The 22261-nt window shown below is 57.3% G+C and overlaps 1 protein-coding gene across 4 annotated transcripts in view; it reads right to left on the minus strand.

Moving 5' to 3' along the window:
• Positions 1-22261, minus strand: part of INPPL1 (inositol polyphosphate phosphatase like 1) — a 128310-nt gene that overhangs the window by 79143 nt on the left and 26906 nt on the right. For all 4 annotated transcript variants that reach the window (XM_040334035.1, XM_040334036.1, XM_040334038.1 and 1 more), the window contains exon 2: positions 3150-3213. In XM_040334035.1, the coding sequence (XP_040189969.1) occupies positions 3150-3213 (64 nt within the window). The remainder of the gene's footprint in view (positions 1-3149; positions 3214-22261) is intronic.

Raw genomic sequence — 22261 nt, forward strand, 5'->3', positions numbered from 1 at the left:
ACCTGGGGCCCTCCCCCTCACTTCCTGTTGTGTTCTGTATACCTGGGGCCCTCCCCCTCACTTCCTGTTGTGTTCTGTATACCTGGGGCCCTCCCCCTCACTTCCTGTAGTGTTCTGTATACCTGGGGCCCTCCCCCTCACTTCCTGTAGTGTTCTGTATACCTGGGGCCCTCCCCCTCACTTCCTGTTGTGTTCTGTATACCTGGGGCCCTCCCCCTCACTTCCTTTTGTGTTCTGTATACCTGGGGCCCTCCCCCTCACTTCCTGTTGTGTTCTGTATACCTGGGGCCCTCCCCCTCACTTCCTGTTGTGTTCTGTATACCTGGGGCCCTCCCCCTCACTTCCTGTTGTGTTCTGTATACCTGGGGCCCTCCCCCTCACTTCCTGTTGTGTTCTGTATACCTGGGGCCCTCCCCCTCACTTACTGTAGTGTTCTGTATACCTGGGGCCCTCCCCCTCACTTCCTGTTGTGTTCTGTATACCTGGGGCCCTCACTTCCTGTTGTGTTCTGTATACCTGGGGCCCTCCCCCTCACTTCCTGTTGTGTTCTGTATACCTGGGGCCCTCACTTCCTGTTGTGTTCTGTATACCTGGGGCCCTCCCCCTCACTTCCTGTTGTTGTCTGTATACCTGGGGCCCTCCCCCTCACTTCCTGTTGTGTCTCCAGGACAGGAAGTGCAGGGATATCCCCCCAAAGGGAGTAAAAAATAAACCAGTAAGGGTCCTCCGTCTTTACATAAACTTCAATCCAATCTGCAGTCTTGGCAGAACTATTAGAAAACCCCCTCGGGTGTGATGGGGGTAGGGAAGAGGTGGCGCCCCCTGGGGGGGATCTGGATCCAATGCAGGTCTCATCCTGTCCCCGCAGCTGTCTGAGACGTCACCGGGCCCAGCAGGCGATGACAGCGGACATGACACCTGTTTACTCAGCTGCCCGGCTGTCTAGACTGATGTTTCGGCAGAGATCACCGTGCAAAACGGCAGCTGTGCCACCATCCCTGTGCTGAGTTCCCGGGTCTGTACACCCGCTGTGCCCATTATGAGGGGTTCTCACCATCCCTGTGCTGAGTTCCCGGGTCTGTACACCCGCTGTGCCCATTATGAGGGGTTCCCACCATCCCTGTGCTGAGTTCCCGGGTCTGTACACCCGCTGTGCCCATTATGAGGGGTTCCCACCATCCCTGTGCTGAGTTCCCGGGTCTATACACCCGCTGTGCCCATTATGAGGGGTTCCCACCATCCCTGTGCTGAGCTCCCGGGTCTATACACCCGCTGTGCCCATTATGAGGGGTTCCCACCATCCCTGTGCTGAGTTCCCGGGTCTGTACACCCGCTGTGCCCATTATGAGGGGTTCCCACCATCCCTGTGCTGAGTTCCCAGGTCTGTACACCCGCTGTGCCAATTATGAGGGGTTCCCACCATCCCTGTGCTGAGTTCCCGGGTCTGTACACCCGTTGTGCCCATTATGAGGGGTTCCCACCATCCCTGTGCTGAGTTCCCGGGTCTGTACACCCGCTGTGCCCATTATGAGGGGTTCCCACCATCCCTGTGCTGAGTTCCTGGGTCTGTATACCCGCTGTGCCCATTATGAGGGGTTCCCACCATCCCTGTGCTGAGTTCCCTGGTCTGTACACCCGCTGTGCCCATTATGAGGGGTTCCCACCATCCCTGTGCTGAGTTCCCGGGTCTGTACACCCGCTGTGCCCATTATGAGGGGTTCCCACCATCCCTGTGCTGAGTCCCCTGGTCTGTACACCCGCTGTGCCCATTATGAGGGGTTCCCACCATCCCTGTGCTGAGTTCCCGGGTCTGTACACCCGCTGTGCCCATTATGAGGGGTTCCCACCATCCCTGTGCTGAGTTCCTGGGTCTGTATACCCGCTGTGCCCATTATGAGGGGTTCCCACCATCCCTGTGCTGAGTTCCCTGGTCTGTACACCCGCTGTGCCCATTATGAGGGGTTCCCACCATCCCTGTGCTGAGTTCCCGGGTCTGTACACCCGCTGTGCCCATTATGAGGGGTTCCCACCATCCCTGTGCTGAGTCCCCTGGTCTGTACACCCGCTGTGCCCATTATGAGGGGTTCCCACCATCCCTGTGCTGAGTTCCCGGGTCTGTACACCCGCTGTGCCCATTATGAGGGGTTCCCACCATCCCTGTGCTGAGTTCCTGGGTCTGTATACCCGCTGTGCCCATTATGAGGGTTTCCACCATCCCTGTGCTGAGTTCCCGGGTCTGTACACCCGCTGTGCCCATTATGAGGGGTTCCCACCATCCCTGTGCTGAGTTCCCGGGTCTGTACACCCGCTGTGCCCATTATGAGAGGTTCCCACCATCCCTGTGCCGAGTTCCCGGGTCTGTACACCCGCTGTGCCCATTATGAGGGTTTCCACCATCCCTGTGCTGAGTTCCCGGGTCTGTACACCCGCTGTGCCCATTATGAGGGGTTCCCACCATCCCTGTGCTGAGTTCCCGGGTCTGTACACCCGCTGTGCCCATTATGAGGGGTTCCCACCATCCCTGTGCTGAGTTCCCGGGTCTGTACACCCGCTGTGCCCATTATGAGGGGTTCCCACCATCCCTGTGCTGAGTTCCCGGGTCTGTACACCCGCTGTGCCCATTATGAGGGGTTCCCACCATTCCTGTGCTGAGTTCCCGGGTCTGTACACCCGCTGTGCCCATTATGAGATGTTCTCACCATCCCTGTGCTGAGTTCCCACCATCCCTGTGCTGAGTTCCCGGGTCTGTACACCCGCTGTGCCCATTATGAGGGGTTCCCACCATTCCTGTGCTGAGTTCCCGGGTCTGTACACCCGCTGTGCCCATTATGAGTGGTTCTCACCATCCCTGTGCTGAGTTCCCACCATCCCTGTGCTGAGTTCCCGGGTCTGTACACCCGCTGTGCCCATTATGAGGGGTTCCCACCATTCCTGTGCTGAGTTCCCGAGTCTGTACACCCGCTGTGCCCATTATGAGGGGTTCTCACCATCCCTGTGCTGAGTTCCTGGGTCTGTATACCCGCTGTGCCCATTATGAGGGGTTCCCACCTAACTGCCAGGTGCATGCAGGGAGATTAGAAGTGTTGCTCCTGGCCCCACGCCTGTTCTGGGTGTTGCTGGACTGTGGCCCTCGGGGGCGGAGTCAGTACCTGTACAGCCAGGAAGTCCTCCTCGTCCGGCAGGATACGGTAGGTGTGAACGTGTTTCTGGAACCTGCAGGGAAAATAAAGAATTTGTTCAGCTCGTTGTTTTGGAATATTCACGTTATTCGAGGACAGGACCGAGGGCTTCCCAGGACAGGACCGGACCGAGGGCTTCCCAGGACAGGACCGGACCGAGGGCTTCCCAGGACAGGACCGGACCGAGGGCTTCCCAGGACAGGACCGGACCGAGGGCTTCCCAGGACAGGACCGAGGGCTTCCCAGGACAGGACCGGACCGAGGGCTTCCCAGGACAGGACCGGACCGAGGGCTTCCCAGGACAGGACCGGACCGAGGGCTTCCCAGGACAGGACCGGACCGAGGGCTTCCCAGGACAGGACCGAGGGCTTCCCAGGACAGGACCGGACCGAGGGCTTCCCAGGACAGGACAGGGCCGAGGGCTTCCCAGGACAGGACCGGACCGAGGGCTTCCCAGGACAGGACCGAGGGCTTCCCAGGACAGGACCGGACCGAGGGCTTCCCAGGACAGGACCGAGGGCTTCCCAGGACAGGACCGGACCGAGGGCTTCCCAGGACAGGACCGGACCGAGGGCTTCCCAGGACAGGACCGGACCGAGGGCTTCCCAGGACAGGACCGGACCGAGGGCTTCCCAGGACAGGACCGGACCGAGGGCTTCCCAGGACAGGACCGAGGGCTTCCCAGGACAGGACCGGACCGAGGGCTTCCCAGGACAGGACAGGGCCGAGGGCTTCCCAGGACAGGACCGGACCGAGGGCTTCCCAGGACAGGACCGAGGGCTTCCCAGGACAGGACCGGACCGAGGGCTTCCCAGGACAGGACCGGACCGAGGGCTTCCCAGGACAGGACCGAGGGCTTCCCAGGACAGGACAGGACCGAGGGCTTCCCAGGACAGGACCGAGGGCTTCCCAGGACAGGACAGGGCCGAGGGCTTCCCAGGACAGGACCGGACCGAGGGCTTCCCAGGACAGGACAGGCCCGAGGGCTTCCCAGGACAGGACCGGACCGAGGGCTTCCCAGGACAGGACCGAGGGCTTCCCAGGACAGGACAGGGCCGAGGGCTTCCCAGGACAGGACCGGACCGAGGGCTTCCCAGGACAGGACCGAGGGCTTCCCAGGACAGGACAGGGCCGAGGGCTTCCCAGGACAGGACCGGACCGAGGGCTTCCCAGGACAGGACCGAGGGCTTCCCAGGACAGGACCGGACCGAGGGCTTCCCAGGACAGGACCGAGGGCTTCCCAGGACAGGACCGAGGGCTTCCCAGGACAGGACCGAGGGCTTCCCAGGACAGGACCGAGGGCTTCCCAGGACAGGACCGAGGCTTCCCAGGACAGGACCGAGGGCTTCCCAGGACCGGACTGAGGGCTTCCCAGGACAGGACCGGACCGAGGGCTTCCCAGGACAGGACCGAGGGCTTCCCAGGACCGGACTGAGGGCTTCCCAGGACAGGACCGGACCGAGGGCTTCCCAGGACAGGACCGAGGGCTTTCCAGGACCGGACCGAGGGCTTTCCAGGACCGGACCGAGGGCTTCCCAGGACCGGACCGAGGGCTTCCCAGGACCGGACCGAGGGCTTCCCAGGACCGGACCGAGGGCTTCCCAGGACCGGACCGAGGGCTTCCCAGGACAGGACCGGACCGAGGGCTTCCCAGGACCGGACCGAGGGCTTCCCAGGACCGGACCGAGGGCTTCCCAGGTCCTCTTTACCCAGAACACAGTACAGCCAGTTCTAGTCTGGAGGCACCTGTCCAGGTTGGCTCCGCCTTGTCCCGGGTGGGGGCGTCACCTGAGCTCCAGGTGGGGGGCGGACATCGGCTGGCTCTGGGGATTTCCAGTCCGGTCCGGTTTGGTGATGTGGGACGCACTCGGCGGTTCAGGGAGCGTCCGTCTCACCCACAACAAACATGTTTTGTGTACACAGAGGCGGCTCCGGGAGAAGAAAGAGCCGCCGCCCTCTGAAGGTCACACCGCGCTCTTCAGAGGGAGGAGACATTCAATTATCACACAGAGATACAAAGAGAAACATTGTAACGGGACTTCAGTACAACCCCTCCCCCTCTCCAGGTGTACCGGCTCCTCCCCCTGGGCTGAAACTGCTTCCTCTGATATAACTGCACACTGTGAGCTTCTCACCATGTGCATTAGAAGCTGCAGCCAATCACATAGAGCTCCGCCTCATTTCCTGGCTGGAGGGCGTCCAGCATCATCTAGGACTTTCCTCCCCATCCTGACTGGCCCCTGGCCCCCGCCCGCTTCATGCATTGGGTTTCAGCCTCACATGTGGGCGTTACCACGACTGGTCCCGCCCCTTTCATTCATTGGATTTCACTTCCTCCAATTGAGGAAGCTCAGCATCACATGTGGGCGTTACCATGACTGGTCCAGCCCCTTTCATTCATTGGATTTCACTTCCTCCAATTGTGGAAGCTCAGCGTCACATGTGGGCGTTACCATGACTGGTCCCGCCCCTTTCATTCATTGGATTTCACTTCCTCCAATTGTGGAAAGCTCAGCATCACATGTGGGCGTTACCATGATTGGTCCCGCCCCTTTCATTAATTGGATTTCATTTCCTCCAATTGTGGAAGCTCAGCATCACATGTGGGCGTTACCATGACTGGTCCCGCCCCTTTCATTCATTGGATTTCATTTCCTCCAATTGTGGAAGCTCAGCATCACATGTGGGCGTTACCACGACTGGTCCCGCCCCTTTCATTCATTGGATTTCAATTCCTCCAATTGTGGAAGCTCAGCATCACATGTGGGCATTACCATGACTGGTCCCGCCCCTTTTGTTCATTGGATTTCACTTCCTCCAATTGTGGGAGCTCAGCCTCACATGTGGGCGTTACCATGACTGGTCCCGCCCCTTTCATTCATGGATTTTACTTCCTCCAATTGTGGAAGCTCAGCATCACATGTGGGCGTTACCATGACTGGTCCCGCCCCTTTCATTCATTGGATTTCACTTCCTCCAATTGTGGAAGCTCAGCATCACATGTGGGCGTTACAATGACTGGTCCCGCCCCTTTCATTCATTGGATTTCACTTCCTCCAGTTGTGGAAGCTCAGCATCACATGTGGGCGTTACCATGACTGGTCCCGCCCCTTTCATTCATTGGATTTCACTTCCTCCAATTGTGGAAAGCTCAGCATCACATGTGGGCGTTACCATGACTGGTCCCGCCCCTTTCATTCATTGGATTTCACTTCCTCCAATTGTGGAAAGCTCAGCATCACATGTGGGCGTTACCATGACTGGTCCCGCCCCTTTCATTCATTGGATTTCACTTCCTCCAATTGTGGAAGCTCAGCATCACATGTGGGCGTTACCATGACTGGCCCCGCCCCTTTCATTCATTGGATTTCACTTCCTCCAGTTGTGGAAGCTCAGCATCACATGTGGGCGTTACCATGACTGGTCCCGCCCCCTCTCATTCATCGGATTTCACTTTCTCCAATTGCAGAAGCTCAGCATTACATGTGGGCGTTACCATGACTGGTCCCGCTCCTTTCATTCATTGGATTTCACTTCCTCCAATTGTGGAAGCTCAGCATCACATGTGGGTGTTACCACGACTGGTCCCGCCCCTTTCATTCATTGGATTTCACTTCCTCCAATTGTGGAAGCTCAGCATCACATGTGGGCGTTACCATGACTGGTCCCGCTCCTTTCATTCATTGGATTTCACTTCCTCCAATTGTGGAAAGCTCAGCATCACATGTGGGCGTTACAATGACTGGTCCCGCCCCTTTCATTCATTGGATTTCACTTCCTCCAATTGTGGAAGCTCAGCATCACATGTGGGCGTTACCATGACTGGTCCCGCCCCTTTCATTCATTGGATTTCACTTCCTCCCATTGTGGAAGCTCAGCATCACATGTGGGCGTTACCATGACTGGTCCCGCTCCTTTGGTTCACTGAAATCCAGATCTATCAATCAGGGAGGCTCAGCCTTACATGTGGGCGTTACCATGACTGGCCCCACCCCTTTTGTTCACTGAAATCCAGATCTATCAATCAGGGAGGCTCAGCCTTACATGTGGGCGTTACCATGACTGGTCCCGCCCCTTTAATTCATTGGATTTCACTTCCTCCAATTGTGGAAGCTCAGCATCACATGTGGGCGTTACCATGACTGGTCCCGCCCCTTTTATTCATTGGATTTCACTTCCTCCAATTCAGGAAGCTCAGCATCACATGTGGGCGTTACCATGACTGGTCCCGCCCCTTTTGTTCACTGAAATCCAGATCTATCAATCAGGGAGGCTCAGCCTTACATGTGGGCGTTACCTATGCAAAATATTGCCTGCCTAGGAACGCCCACCTATCAAGGCATTTCGATATTTGCATAACTCCTCCCACCGCTTGCATCAGGACTGATGGCTCCTGAGAGGAGTGCTGTGATGTTTACAGGAAGCGAGGTACAGCCCCCTTTGCCAGGACCCTCCCACCAGCCATGATCTGCCTGGATTGCATAGAGGAGCACAGAGACCGCGTGATGACGTCACCGAGTCTAAAATAAGGTGTTTAATAAAAATGGTAATTAAATGAGGTGAATGGGGGGGGCGGGGCTTGGAGCCATTACTGGAGAGACAGGAAGTGGCTACTAATAGGCTGCAGGGGACTCTCTCCTCCACTATGAGGAGTCTTTGGACTGACTCATGTAATGGAATTGTTTTGTTATTTATTTTTCTTCTCGCCCCCCCCCCCCCCCCCCGACACAGAGGAAAGGCTCGCGGCTTCCTGCCATCGCACTTCCTGCACACATGTGATGCAAAGTCCGGCCTGAAAATACCCGACACCGACCTTCCCACCCATAACAGCAAATTCACCACTAGTGACCGATTACTTTTATCTCAGCAGATAAAATACATACACATTATAGCAACTCTGTAATCATTGATACATTAATGTATTCATTCTTATTTATGTGACAGGACCGGACCGAGGGCTTCCCAGGACTGGACCGAGGGCTTCCCAGGACCGGACCGAGGGCTTCCCAGGACAGGACCGGGGACTTCCCAGGACAGGACCGGGGACTTCCCAGGACAGGACCGAGGGCTTCCCAGGACCGGACCGAGGGCTTCCCAGGACAGGACCGAGGGCTTCCCAGGACAGGACCGAGGGCTTCCCAGGACCGGACCGAGGGCTTCACAGGACAGGACCGGACCGAGGGCTTCCCAGGACAGGACCGGACCGAGGGCTTCCCAGGACAGGACCGGACCGAGGGCTTCACAGGACAGGACCGGACCGAGGGCTTCCCAGGACCGGACCGAGGGCTTCCCAGGACAGGACCGAGGGCTTCCCAGGACAGGACCGGACCGAGGGCTTCCCAGGACAGGACCGAGGGCTTCCCAGGACAAGACCGGACCGAGGGCTTCTCAGGACAGGACCGAGGGCTTCCCAGGACAGGACCGAGGGCTTCCCAGGACCGGACCGAGGGCTTCTCAGGACCGGACCGAGGGCTTCCCAGGACAGGACCGAGGGCTTCCCAGGACCAGGCCGAGGGCTTCCCAAGACAGGACCGGACCGAGGGCTTCCCAGGACAGGACCGAGGGCTTCCCAGGACAAGACCGGAGCGAGGGCTTCCCAGGACCGGACCGAGGGCTTCTCAGGACAGGACCGAGGGCTTCCCAGGACCGGACCGAGGGCTTCTCAGGACCGGACCGAGGGCTTCCCAGGACAGGACCGGACCGAGGGCTTCCCAGGACCGGACCGAGGGCTTCCCAGGACAAGACCGGACCGAGGGCTTCTCAGGACCGGACCGAGGGCTTCCCAGGACAGGACCGAGGGCTTCCCAGGACAGGACCGAGGGCTTCCCAGGACAGGACAGGACCGAGGGCTTCCCAGGACAAGACCGGAGCGAGGGCTTCCCAGGACCGGACCGAGGGCTTCCCAGGACAGGACCGAGGGCTTCCCAGGACCGGACCGAGGGCTTCACAGGACAGGACCGGACCGAGGGCTTCCCAGGACAGGACCGGACCGAGGGCTTCCCAGGACCGGACCGAGGGCTTCCCAGGACAGGACCGAGGGCTTCCCAGGACAAGACCGGACCGAGGGCTTCTCAGGACCGGACCGAGGGCTTCCCAGGACAGGACCGAGGGCTTCCCAGGACAGGACAGGACCGAGGGCTTCCCAGGACAAGACCGGAGCGAGGGCTTCCCAGGACCGGACCGAGGGCTTCCCAGGACAGGACCGAGGGCTTCCCAGGACAGGACCGAGGGCTTCCCAGGACCGGACCGAGGGCTTCTCAGGACCGGACCGAGGGCTTCCCAGGACAGGACCGAGGGCTTCCCAAGACAGGACCGAGGGCTTCCCAGGACAGGACCGAGGGCTTCCCAGGACCGGACCGAGGGCTTCACAGGACAGGACCGGACCGAGGGCTTCCCAGGACAGGACCGGACCGAGGGCTTCCCAGGACCGGACCGAGGGCTTCCCAGGACAGGACCGGACCGAGGGCTTCCCAGGACAGGACCGAGGGCTTCCCAGGACAAGACCGGACCGAGGGCTTCTCAGGACCGGACCGAGGGCTTCCCAGGACAGGACCGAGGGCTTCCCAGGACAGGACAGGACCGAGGGCTTCCCAGGACAAGACCGGAGCGAGGGCTTCCCAGGACAAGACCGGAGCGAGGGCTTCCCAGGACCGGACCGAGGGCTTCCCAGGACAGGACCGAGGGCTTCCCAGGACAGGACCGAGGGCTTCCCAGGACCGGACCGAGGGCTTCTCAGGACCGGACCGAGGGCTTCCCAGGACAGGACCGAGGGCTTCCCAGGACCAGGCCGAGGGCTTCCCAAGACAGGACCGGACCGAGGGCTTCCCAGGACAGGACCGGACCGAGGGCTTCCCAGGACAGGACCGGAGCGAGGGCTTCCCAGGACCGGAGCGAGGGCTTCCCAGGACAGGACCGAGGGCTTCCCAGGACCGGACCGAGGGCTTCTCAGGACAGGACCGAGGGCTTCCCAGGACCAGGCCGAGGGCTTCCCAAGACAGGACCGGACCGAGGGCTTCCCAGGACAGGACCGGACCGAGGGCTTCCCAGGACAGGACCGAGGGCTTCCCAGGACAAGACCGGAGCGAGGGCTTCCCAGGACAGGACCGAGGGCTTCCCAGGACCGGACCGAGGGCTTCCCAGGACAGGACCGAGGGCTTCCCAGGACCGGACCGAGGGCTTCCCAGGACAGGACCGAGGGCTTCCCAGGACCGGACCGAGGGCTTCCCAGGACAGGACCGAGGGCTTCCCAGGACAGGACCGAGGGCTTCCCAGGACCGGACCGAGGGCTTCCCAGGACCGGACCGAGGGCTTCCCAGGACAGGACCGGAACGAGGGCTTCCCAGGACCGGACCGAGGGATTCCCAGGACCGGACCGAGGGATTCCCAGGACCGGACCGAGGGATTCCCAGGACCGGACCGAGGGCTTCCCATGACCGGACCGAGGGCTTCCGAGGACAGGACCGAGGGCTTCCCAGGACCGGACCGAGGGCTTCCCAGGACCGGACCGAGGGCTTCCCAGGACCGGACCGAGGGCTTCCCAGGACCGGACCGAGGGCTTCCCATGACCGGACCGAGGGCTTCCCATGACCGGACCGAGGGCTTCCGAGGACAGGACCTGGGTAAAGGCCGCAAGCCGCGTCTGGCCTCCCTGCCTTTTCCCAGGATCGCAGCGAGCTGTGGGCAGGATTTTTTTAAACGAGGCAGCAGCTTTGGACTAGTCCGCGGAGCGCCGGTCCTATGAAAAAAAAAATAAAAAAATTATATCGAAAAAAAAATCGATTTGGTCAAAGTCTAAATCGATTTGTCCTCGCCACTCGATTCAAGATTCTTAGCGCCAGTCCTGGGGGGGAAATAAATAAATAAATATATTGATTTTTTTGAAAATATCAATCGATTTGACCTACCAACTCGATTTTTAAATTCGAAAACGATTTTTTTCCCCCTGCCCTAGTGCGCATGTTTATTATCGCCCCCCCCCCCTCCCCAAAATACTGCAAGGCGCACATTTTCGCGCGTGACAAATGCACCAAACGCGGGATAAAAGAAGCTCAAGCATAAAAAAAGGTGCGCAAAATACTGTGCAGTGAATGGGCCGCCTTACGCAAGGCGCAAAAATGTGCCGCCCAAAAAAAAAAAAAAAACGCTATAACGCAAATGTGGCCTAGCACAAAAATTACGAACCGTATTTTTTATTCCGCGGGTCCTCGGCTTCTGGAAAATACTGAATTTTTCTATGAGAAAGGACGCTTTGGCGTGCATTTCATTGTGCGTTTATAATCAGAAATGGTCTGTGGCCGTGAATGGGTTAATATACGCTAGGGGAAGGGAAAAGAAGAGCACGGGTATTAAAAAAAGAAAAGATTTGCGTCCCGTCGAGATCGTCGCATTTTATAAAAGAAGTTAAATAATTGATAAAAGTTGCAATCAATAATAATAATAAATGAATATCACACAAATGTTACAATGTATCTCCCTCAATTCTTATACAATGAGCCCCGTCCTCTGTACACAGCGCCCCCCCTCCCCCCGCCCGTTTCTCCAGACGCGAGGCGCGCAACGCTCTGCGCGGCTCCGGGCCGTCCGCAGACAGGATCTGCAAATATTTGTCTGTATGGAAATTCAGCTGACGGAATATTTTTTCAGCCGGAGATTCATGGAAGGAACAAAAACCAGGATCAGGAATTTCCCATTTCCCTGCGAAGTTTAGCCGGGGGGGGGGTGCGGACGTCGCTGCGCCGGATGCAAGAGCCCCCCCCCTAAAGTATATCCATGAAGAACATGTCCTATCGCAGCTAGAGGCGACTGCATTTGTTTTCTTATTTTTCTCCCACTAAGGCCCCCCCGTCCACACCCCTGAGCACGTTTTTCGCGCGTTTCTGTAGCAGCGCCGTTTGTTTCTAACGGGCTTCCCTCCGCTCCACAAAAGACGTGAGAAAGAAGCGCGCATATACCAAATTTTGGCTGCGTTTTGGCGATGCGGGCGTTTTGCGACAAAACCGAAACCGAGGCGCCATTGAGGTTGGGTTGCACCAACCACACGTGGCCCGCCACCTCGGACTCTGGGACGGTGGCGATCAGTGTCGTGTCACATGTAGCCCACTTCCCCCCCCCCACAGTTAGAATCACTCCCTAGGACCGAAGCTCCGTGACCGCGCCCGTGGGAGCCCACGGACCCGATCGCCGCCGGTGTCCAGCGATCGGTCACAGGAGCTGAAGAACGGGGAGAGGTGAGTGTAAACAAACCTTCCCCGTTCTTCTCTGTGGCAGTGACACCGATCGTCTGTTCCCTGATATAGGGAACGACGATCAGTGACGTCACACATCCAGCCCCGCCCCCCTACAGTAAGAATCACTCCCTTAGGGCACACTTAACCCCTTCCTCGCCCCCTAGTGGTTAACCACTTCCCTGCCAGTGTCATTTACACTATTTGTGGGGGAAAAAAAAGACGCCAATTTTGTTTGGGAGCCACGTCGCACGACCGCGCAAAACAGGCCCGATCATTGGACAGCCATATCCTCCGGGGCTGAAGTGGTTAAACAACTTTTACTTTTTCAATGAAAAGTTTTCCGAATTTTTGAAGAAAGCAGAAAATCTTCCTCCGCATTTCTCGAAAAAAGTGAGCCCGGAGGGGACATGTGTGTCAGACGGGAGGAGACGGATTCCGCGCACACCTGTCCGTCACGTGACACCGCTACTCCGCTTCTGTATGGAAATCATTCGGCGCTCCAACTACGGCGCACACTAATGTCTCTGCCAAGTCACCAATGGAGTTTCTTAATCATCTGACTTGCTGGGAGTTAATGAGCGACCAACACAGACCGTTTCTGACCATGAACCCTGAACCCCCTTTATACCCATCCCTGACCATGAACCCTGAACCCCCTTTATACCCATCCCTGACCATGAACCCCCTTTATACCCATCCCTGACCATGAACCCTGAACCCCCTTTATACCCATCCCTGACCATGAACCCCCTTTATACCCATCCCTGACCATGAACCCTGAACCCCCTTTATACCCATCCCTGACCATGAACCCCCTTTATACCCATCCCTGACCATGAACCCCCTTTATACCCATCCCTGACCATGAACCCTGAACCCCCTTTATACCCATCCCTGACCATGAACCCCCTTTATACCCATCCCTGACCATGAACCCCCTTTATACCCATCCCTGACCATGAACCCTGAACCCCCTTTATACCCATCCCTGACCATGAACCCCCTTTATACCCATCCCTGACCATGAACCCTGAACCCCCTTTATACCCATCCCTGACCATGAACCCTGAACCAACCAGAGACCCAACCCTAATCGTGAACCCCAGACCCAACACAGACCCGTTTCTGACCATGAACCCTGAATCCATCACATACCCAACCCTGACCATGACCCCTGAACCCAGCACAGACCCGTCCCTGACCATGAACCCCCTTTATACCCATCCCTGACCATGAACCCCCTTTATACCCATCCCTGACCATGAACCCCCTTTATACCCATCCCTGACCATGAACCCTGAACCAACCAGAGACCCAACCCTGATCGCGAACCCCAGACCCAACACAGACCCGTTTTTTACCAAGACCCCTGAACCCACCACAGACCCACCCATCCCTGACCATGAACCCTGAACTCACCACGACTCGTCCCTAAATTGACAGCATACCCATCCCTGACCACGAACCTTGAACCCACCACAGACCCGTCCCTGACTATGAACCCTGTACCCAACGCAGACCTGAGCCACGAACCCACCACAGACCCGTCCCTGAATTCACAATATACCCATCCCTAAACATGAACCCTGAACCCACCACAGACCCATCCCTAATCATGAACTTTGAACCCACCACAGACCCCTCTCTGACCATGAACTCTACCCACCACAGACCCCTCTCTGGCCATGAACCCTGAACCCACCACAGACCCGCACTGATCATAAACCCTAAAACATTTCCAGAGAATGTTAGAGATGTCATGAACCCACCACAGACCTGACCACAAACCCTGAACCCACAACAGACCCGTCCCTGGCCCTGAATTCACAATATGCCCATCCCTAAACATGAACCCTGAACCCACCACAGACTCGTCCCTGTTCATGAACCCTGAATCCACCGTATACCCATCCCTGACAATGAACTCACCACAGACCCGCACTGACCATGAACCCTAAAACATTTCCAGAGAATGTTAGAGATGTCATGAACCATGAACCCACCACAGACCTGTCCCTGACCATGAACCCTGAACCCACCACAGACCCATCCCTGACTATGAACCCTGAACCCACCACAGACCCGTCCCTGACCATGAACCCTGAACCCACCACAGACCCGTCCCTGACCATGAACCCTGAACCCATCACAGACCCGTCACTGACCATGAACCCTGAACCCACCACAGACCCATCCCTGACCATGAACCCTGAACCCACCACAGACCCGTCCCTGACTATGAACCCAACTCAGACCTAACCACGAACCCTGAACCCACCACAGACCCGTCCCTGACCATGAACCCTAAACCAACCACAGACCTGCCCCTGTCCATGAACCCTGAACCCACCACAAACATGTCCCTGACCTTGAATCCACAGTATACCCATCCTTGACCATAAACCCTGAACATGAACCCTGAACCCACCACAGACCCGCACTGACCATGAACCCTGAAACATTGCCAGAGAATGTTAGAGATCATCATCCAGAGAATCTGTACCATACAGAAGATGTCTATTAAAATCGCCCCAGAAGTTGCCAAAAGTAGTGCAGAAACTACTTTGGCAATCTGTGTGGCGCCGCAAAGTCGACTTCTTCTGAAAAAAGCCCACACACTCCCGCAGGGGCGATCTGATTAGGAGGAGCCTAGGCACTTAGTCACATGACCTCTGCTGACGAGTCTGAGCTCTTATCCACAATAGAGATGGTACATCCAAATATTAAAGGGGTTGTAAACCCTCATCTGACAAGTACCGCCCCCCCCCCCCACCACCCCGTTTTACTTACTTGAGCCCTGGAAAGGCTCGATAACACGCTCTTCCTTTGCCCGGGGGCCCTCGGCTCTTCATTGGATAGATTGATGGCAGCGCAGCCATTGGCTCCCGGTGCTGTCAATCAAATCCAATGACGCAGGCGCCGGGGGCAGGGCTATGGACGCCGAATGCAGGACTCGGGAGCGCGCCCGCAAGGTAACCCCCCCTTGGGAGAGCTTATCTGAAACGGGGAGGAGCCAAGACAGCACCCGAGGGACCCCAGAAGACGGCGTTTGGGGCCACTCTGTGCAAAAGGAGCTGCACAGTGGAGGGAAGTATGACATGTTTGTTATTTAAAAAACATTTTTTTACCTTTAGTATCACTTTAACCACTTCCCGCCCGGTCAATAGTATATTGACGTCCGGGAGGTGGTTCTGTTATCCTGACTGGACATCTATTGACGTCCTGCAGGATAACATGCCGGCGCGCGCCCGTGGGGGAGCGCAGCGCGGGGCGATCAGTGATGCGGGGTGTCAGTCTGACACCCTGCATCTCCAATCTCGGTAAAGAGCCTCCGGCGGAGACTCTTTACCACGTGATCAGCCGTGTCCAATCACGGCTGATCACGATGTAAACAGGAAGGGCCGTTGATCGACTCTTCCTCACTCGCGTCTGACAGACATAAGTAGAGGAGAGCCGATCGGCGGCTCTCCTGACGGGGGGGGGGGGGGGGGGGGTGGTGTACGCTGATTGTTTATCAGCGTAGCCCACCCCCCGGAGATGCCCTCACTGGACCAACAGGGAAGCCACCAGGACAACCAGGGAAGGGGGGCAACATGTGTATGGCCAGGTATGTACCCCATGGCCATCCATGTTAAAAAATATTTACAATAGACGCCAATCGGTGCCCACAAATGGGCACTGTCTGGCAACATGGGCGCTGACTGGAATATAAAACAAGTGATGCCCAGAAATGCCACCATCATTATCATCAGTGCCACCTCTCAGTGCCCATCCATGCCCACCTATCAGTGCTCATCTGTGCCACCCATCAGTACCACCTATGAGTGCCCATCAGTGCCGCCTATGAGTGCCCATCAGTGCCACCTATGAGTGCCCATCAGTGCCACCTATGAGTGCCCATCAGTGCCACCTATGAGTGCCCATCAGTGCCACCTATGAGTGCCCATCAGTGCCACCTATGAGTGCCCATCAGTGCCCCTTACCAGTGCCGCCTATCAGTGACCATCATCAGTACCCATTAGTGCCACCTCATCGATGCCCATCAGTGCCACCTTATCAGTGCAGCCATATCAGTGCCCATAATTGAAGAAAATAAAGTACTTATTTACAAACAAAATGTACCAGAAAAAAAAAATTCGGTCTTTTTTTAGTTGTTGCGCAAAAAAATAAAAATCGCAGAGGTGATCAAATACCACCAAAAGAAAGCTCTATTTCTGGGGAAAAAATTATAAAAAAAAATGTTTGGGTCCAGTGTAGCACGACCGCGCAATTGTCATTCAAAGTGCGACAGTGCTGAAAGCTGAACATTGGCCTGGGCAGGAAGGTGCGTAAGTGCCCCCCCCCCCCCGGTATTGAAGGGGTTACGCTGTGAGACGCACTGGAGAGGGCCCTTGGCAGCCTGTTCTCCAGGAAATGTCAGACCTTCCGCCCCTTATCTCCGCGTTCATCTTATCCGTTACTAAGGTGAAGTCATGTGACCCCCACACTGCCTACGCCATCTGTGACACTTCCTCTTTTACCCCCCCCCCCCCCCCCCGTATATCACAGAGAAGTGTACGTTCTCCCACTTACATAGAGATGAAGGGTCTAGAATTGTTGTCACAGGTGTATTTTATATGATAGAGATAGAATATCAACCAAAAATCCAGAAAAAACACACAAATGTTATAATAAATGTTATAAATGGAGGAAAATAAGTATTTGATCCCCTCAGTAGTCGGTGGAGGTTCCTTGTTGGGAAGCACAGAGGTCACAGACGTTTCTTGTAGATCAGGGATCTGCAATTAGTGGACCTCCAGCTGTTGCAAAACTACAAGTCCCATCATGCCTATGCCTCTGGGTGTCATGCTTGTGGCTGTCAGAGTCTTGCTATGCCTCATGGGACGTGTAGTCCTGCAACAGCTGGAGGTCCGCTAATTGCATATCCCTGGTGTAGATGGTTATCTATACGCAACTGATTCTAAGAATCAGGCACAGAGATACGACGGCTCAACGCAGACATACGACGGCTCAACGCAGACATACGACGGCTCAACGCAGAGATACGACGGCTCAACGCAGAGATACGACGGCTCAACGCAGAGATACGACGGCTCAACGCAGAGATACGACGGCTCAACGCAGAGATACGACGGCTCAACACAGAGATACGACGGCGCAACGCAGAGATACGACGGCTCAACGCAGAGATACGACGGCTCAACGCAGAGATACGACGGCTCAGCGCAGAGATACGACGGCGCAACGCAGAGATACGACGGCTCAACGCAGAGATACGACGGCGCAACGCAGAGATACGACGGCTCAACGCAGAGATACGACGGCTCAACGCAGAGATACGACGGCTCAACGCAGAGATACGACGGCTCAACGCAGAGATACGACGGCCCAACGCAGAGATACGACGGCCCAACGCAGAGATACGACGGCTCAACGCAGAGATACGACAGCGCAACGCAGAGATACGACGGCGCAACGCAGATATACGACGGCTCAACCCAGAGATACGACGGCTCAACCCAGAGATACGACGGCTCAACGCAGAGATACGACGGCTCAACGCAGAGATACGACGGCGCAACGCAGAGATACGACGGCTCAACGCAGAGATACGACGGCTCAACGCAGAGATACGACGGCGCAACGCAGAGATACGACGGCCCAACGCAGAGATACGACGGGTCAACGCAGAGATACGACGGCCCAACGCAGAGATACGACGGCCCAACGCAGAGATACGACGGCTCAACGCAGAGATACGACGGCTCAACGCAGAGATACGACGGCTAAACGCAGAGATACGACGGCTCAACGCAGAGATACGACGGTTTAACGCAGAGATACGACGGTTTAACGCAGAGATACGACGGTTTAACGCAGAGATACGACGGCTTAACGCAGAGATACGACGGCTCAACGCAGAGATACGACGGCGTATCTCGGTTGAGAATCTGGGCCTTCATTTTTTTGTAAGTGGGCAAATCATTATCCCCCCCCCCCCGTACTGTATATCCCGGACACAAAGTACCCGCGCTGTCCTGTCCCAGTGTGTACAGACAACAAAACGCGTAGGATCTGCCAGATTCTCTATAAGCCTGGCTCTGTGTGTACAGGACACAAGCAGGTTAGGATCTGCCTAGTTCGCCATAATCCTGGCTCTGTTTGTAGATCATTTCTCCAGCTAAACAAAAAGGAAAATTTTAAAGAACACAGAGTTCTGTTGACTATAATAACACTGTGCCCCTCCCCCACTGCTGCAATATTAAAGAGCCCCGCCATGTATTATTGATGCGTCGCTGAGCTCACATGCGGCCCGCTCAGGTGATCGGTGACACCTCCGCAGAGAACCAACTTCACGGGAAGGGTTTCTCTTCCAATGGTTGTGGCACAACATTCCACCGCCATTGTTCCCCCATTACTACCGTCTAAGACACACCTACAGGGCATGCGTCCTACCTCCACTTTGGGTGTCACCTTGTCAGAGGGGCCGTCTCGCCACATCCTCTGGGTGTCACCTTGTCAGAGGGGCCGTCTCGCCACATCCTCTGGGTGTCACCTTGTCAGAGGGGCCGTCTCGCCACATCCTCCGGGTGTCACCTTGTCAGAGGGGCCGTCTCGCCACATCCTCCGGGTGTCACCTTGCCAGAGGGGCCGTCTCACCAACACACCTCTGGGTGTCACCTTGTCAGAGGGGCCGTCTCACCACAACCTCTGGGTGTCACCTTGTCAGAGGGGCCATCTCACCACACCTCTGGGTGTCACCTTGTCAGAGGGGTCGTCTCACCACAACCTCTGGGTGTCACCTTGCCAGAGGGGCCGTCTCACCAACACACCTCTGGGTGTCACCTTGTCAGAGGGGCCGTCTCACCACAACCTCCGGGTGTCAGCTTGTCAGAGGGGCCGTCTCCCCACAACCTCTGGGTGTCACCTTGTCAGAGGGGCCGTCTCCCCACAACCTCTGGGTGTCACCTTGCCAGAGGGGCCGTCTCCCCACAACCTCCGGGTGTCACCTTGTCAGAGGGGCCGTCTCACCACAACCTCTGGGTGTCACCTTGTCAGAGGGGCCGTCTCACCACAACCTCCGGGTGTCAGCTTGTCAGAGGGGCCGTCTCGCCACAACCTCTGGGTGTCACCTTGTCAGAGGGGCCAACCCGCCACTACATCTCTGGGTGTCACCTTGTCAGAGGGGCCATCTCACCACAACCTCTGGGTGTCACCTTGTCAGAGGGGCCGTCTCCCCACAACCTCTGGGTGTCACCTTGTCAGAGGGGCCGTCTCCCCACAACCTCCGGGTGTCACCTTGTCAGAGGGGCCGTCTCCCCACAACCTCCGGGTGTCACCTTGTCAGAGGGGCCGTCTCCCCACAACCTCTGGGTGTCACCTTGTCAGAGGGGCCGTCTCACCACATCCTCTGGGTGTCACCTTGTCAGAGGGGCCGTCTCACCACACCTCTGGGTGTCACCTTGTCAGAGGGGCAGTCTCGCCAGAGCCTCTGGGTGTCACCTTGTCAGAGGGGCCGTCTCGCCAGAGCCTCTGGGTGTCACCTTGTCAGAGGGGCCGTCTCGCCAGAGCCTCTGGGTGTCACCTTGTCAGAGGGGCCGTCTCACCACATCCTCTGGGTGTCACCTTGTCAGAGGGGCCGTCTCACCACAACCTCTGGGTGTCACCTTGTCAGAGGGGCCGTCTCGCCACATGCTCTGGGTGTCACCTTGTCAGAGGGGCCGTCTCACCACAACCTCCGGGTGTCACCTTGTCAGAGGGGCAGTCTCCCCACAACCTCCGGGTGTCACCTTGTCAGAGGGGCCGTCTCACCACAACCTCTGGGTGTCACCTTGTCAGAGGGGCCGTCTCACCACAACCTCCGGGTGTCAGCTTGTCAGAGGGGCCGTCTCGCCACAACCTCTGGGTGTCACCTTGTCAGAGGGGCCGTCTCCCCACAACCTCCGGGTGTCACCTTGTCAGAGGGGCCGTCTCGCCACATGCTCTGGGTGTCACCTTGCTAGAGGGGCCGTCTCCCCACATCCTCTGGGTGTCACCTTGTCAGAGGGGCCGTCTCACCACATCCTCTGGGTGTCACCTTGTCAGAGGGGCCGTCTCACCACAACCTCTGGGTGTCACCTTGTCAGAGGGGCCGTCTCACCACAACCTCTGGGTGTCACCTTGTCAGAGGGCCCGTCTCACCACATCCTCTGGGTGTCACCTTGTCAGAGGGGCCGTCTCACCACACCTCTGGGTGTCACCTGTCAGAGGGGCAGTCTCGTCACATCCTCTGGGTGTCACCTTGCCAGAGGGGCCGTCTCGCCACATCCTCTGGGTGTCACCTTGTCAGAGGGGCCGTCTCACCACTACATCTCTGGGTGTCACCTTGCCAGAGGGGCCGTCTCGCCAGAGCCTCTGGGTGTCACCTTGTCAGAGGGGCCATCTTACCACCACACATCTGGGTGTCACCTTGCCAGAGGGGTCATCCCACCACCACACCTCAGAGAGTGCATCTCACCACAGGTGCCATTTTGCCACAACTTCTGTGTGTCATCTCGCCACAACCTCTGGGTGTCACCTTGTCAAAGGGGGCACCCTGCTACCACCTCCAGGTGTCACTTTGCCAGAAGGGTTATCTCGCCACAACCTCTGGGTGTCACCTTGCCAGGAGGAGATGTCTCACCTTAACCTCTGGGAGTCCCCTTGCCAAAGGGGCCATCTCGTTGCAACCTCTGGGTGTCACCTTGCCAGAGGGGCCGTCTCGCCACAGCCTCTGGGGGTTACCTTGCCAGAGGGGCCACCCTGCCACCACCACTGGGTGTCACCTTGCCAGAGGAGCCATCTCACCACCACACCTCTGGGTGTCACCTTGCCAGGGGGCACGTCTCGCCACAACCTCTGGGTCTCACCTTATCAGTGGGGCCACCCTGCCACAACCTCTGGGTGTCATCTTGTCAGAGGGGCCGTCTCGCCACCACACCTCTGGGTCCCACCTTGCTAGGGGGCACGTCTCGCCACAACCTCTGGGTGTCACCTTGCCAAAGGGGCCATCTTGTTGCAACCTCTGGCTGTCACCTTGCCAGAGGAGTCACCCTGCCACCACCACCACTGGGTGTCACCTTGCCAGAAGGGCCACCCTGCCACAACCTATGGGTATCACCTTGCCAGAGGGGCCATATCACCACCACACCTCTAGGTCTCACCTTACCAGAGGGGCCACCCTGCCACAACCTCTGGGTGTCATCTTGTCAGAGGGGTCGTCTCGCCACCACACCTCTGAGTCTCACCCTGCTAGGGGGCACGTCTCGCCACAACCTCCGAGTGTCACCTTTCCAGAGGGGCCATATGACCACCACACCACTGGGTGTCTTCTTGCCAGAGGGCCCATACCGCCACTACTTTTGGGTGTCACCTTGTCAGAGGGGGCACGTCTCGCCACCACCTCTGGGTGTCTCCTTACCACTTCTGGGTGTCACATTATGGTGCAGTGCCAATAAAATAAAATGCATCTATTTTGATGCATTGTAGCGTGCCAAATGAATGCGCTTCCCAACTACCACGCAGCTTAACGCACAAAAAAAGTAGCACACGTTGAGGCACTGCGAGTTAATGTTACACAAAGGGGTTGTGAACCTTCAGTCAATGGGCTGCCAAAGTGGCCTAAACATTGAACGTGCCACAACATTTTTAGCGCATGGCGGTGCATTGTACCTGCAACACATGCGCCTTGCCTTACTGCATTGGGGTGCCATTCAAGCACCAGACATCTCCAGCATCATTCATAAGGGGCCACTATGGCAGCGTATTAAGGTGGGATGAGAGGGAAGGAGGTGGAGATACGCTAATTAGCGGCGCAGAGTGTCAAAAATCAATAAA

The sequence above is a fragment of the Rana temporaria genome (assembly GCF_905171775.1).
Source record: "Rana temporaria chromosome 2 unlocalized genomic scaffold, aRanTem1.1 chr2aa, whole genome shotgun sequence".
NCBI classification, from domain to species: domain Eukaryota; kingdom Metazoa; phylum Chordata; class Amphibia; order Anura; family Ranidae; genus Rana; species Rana temporaria.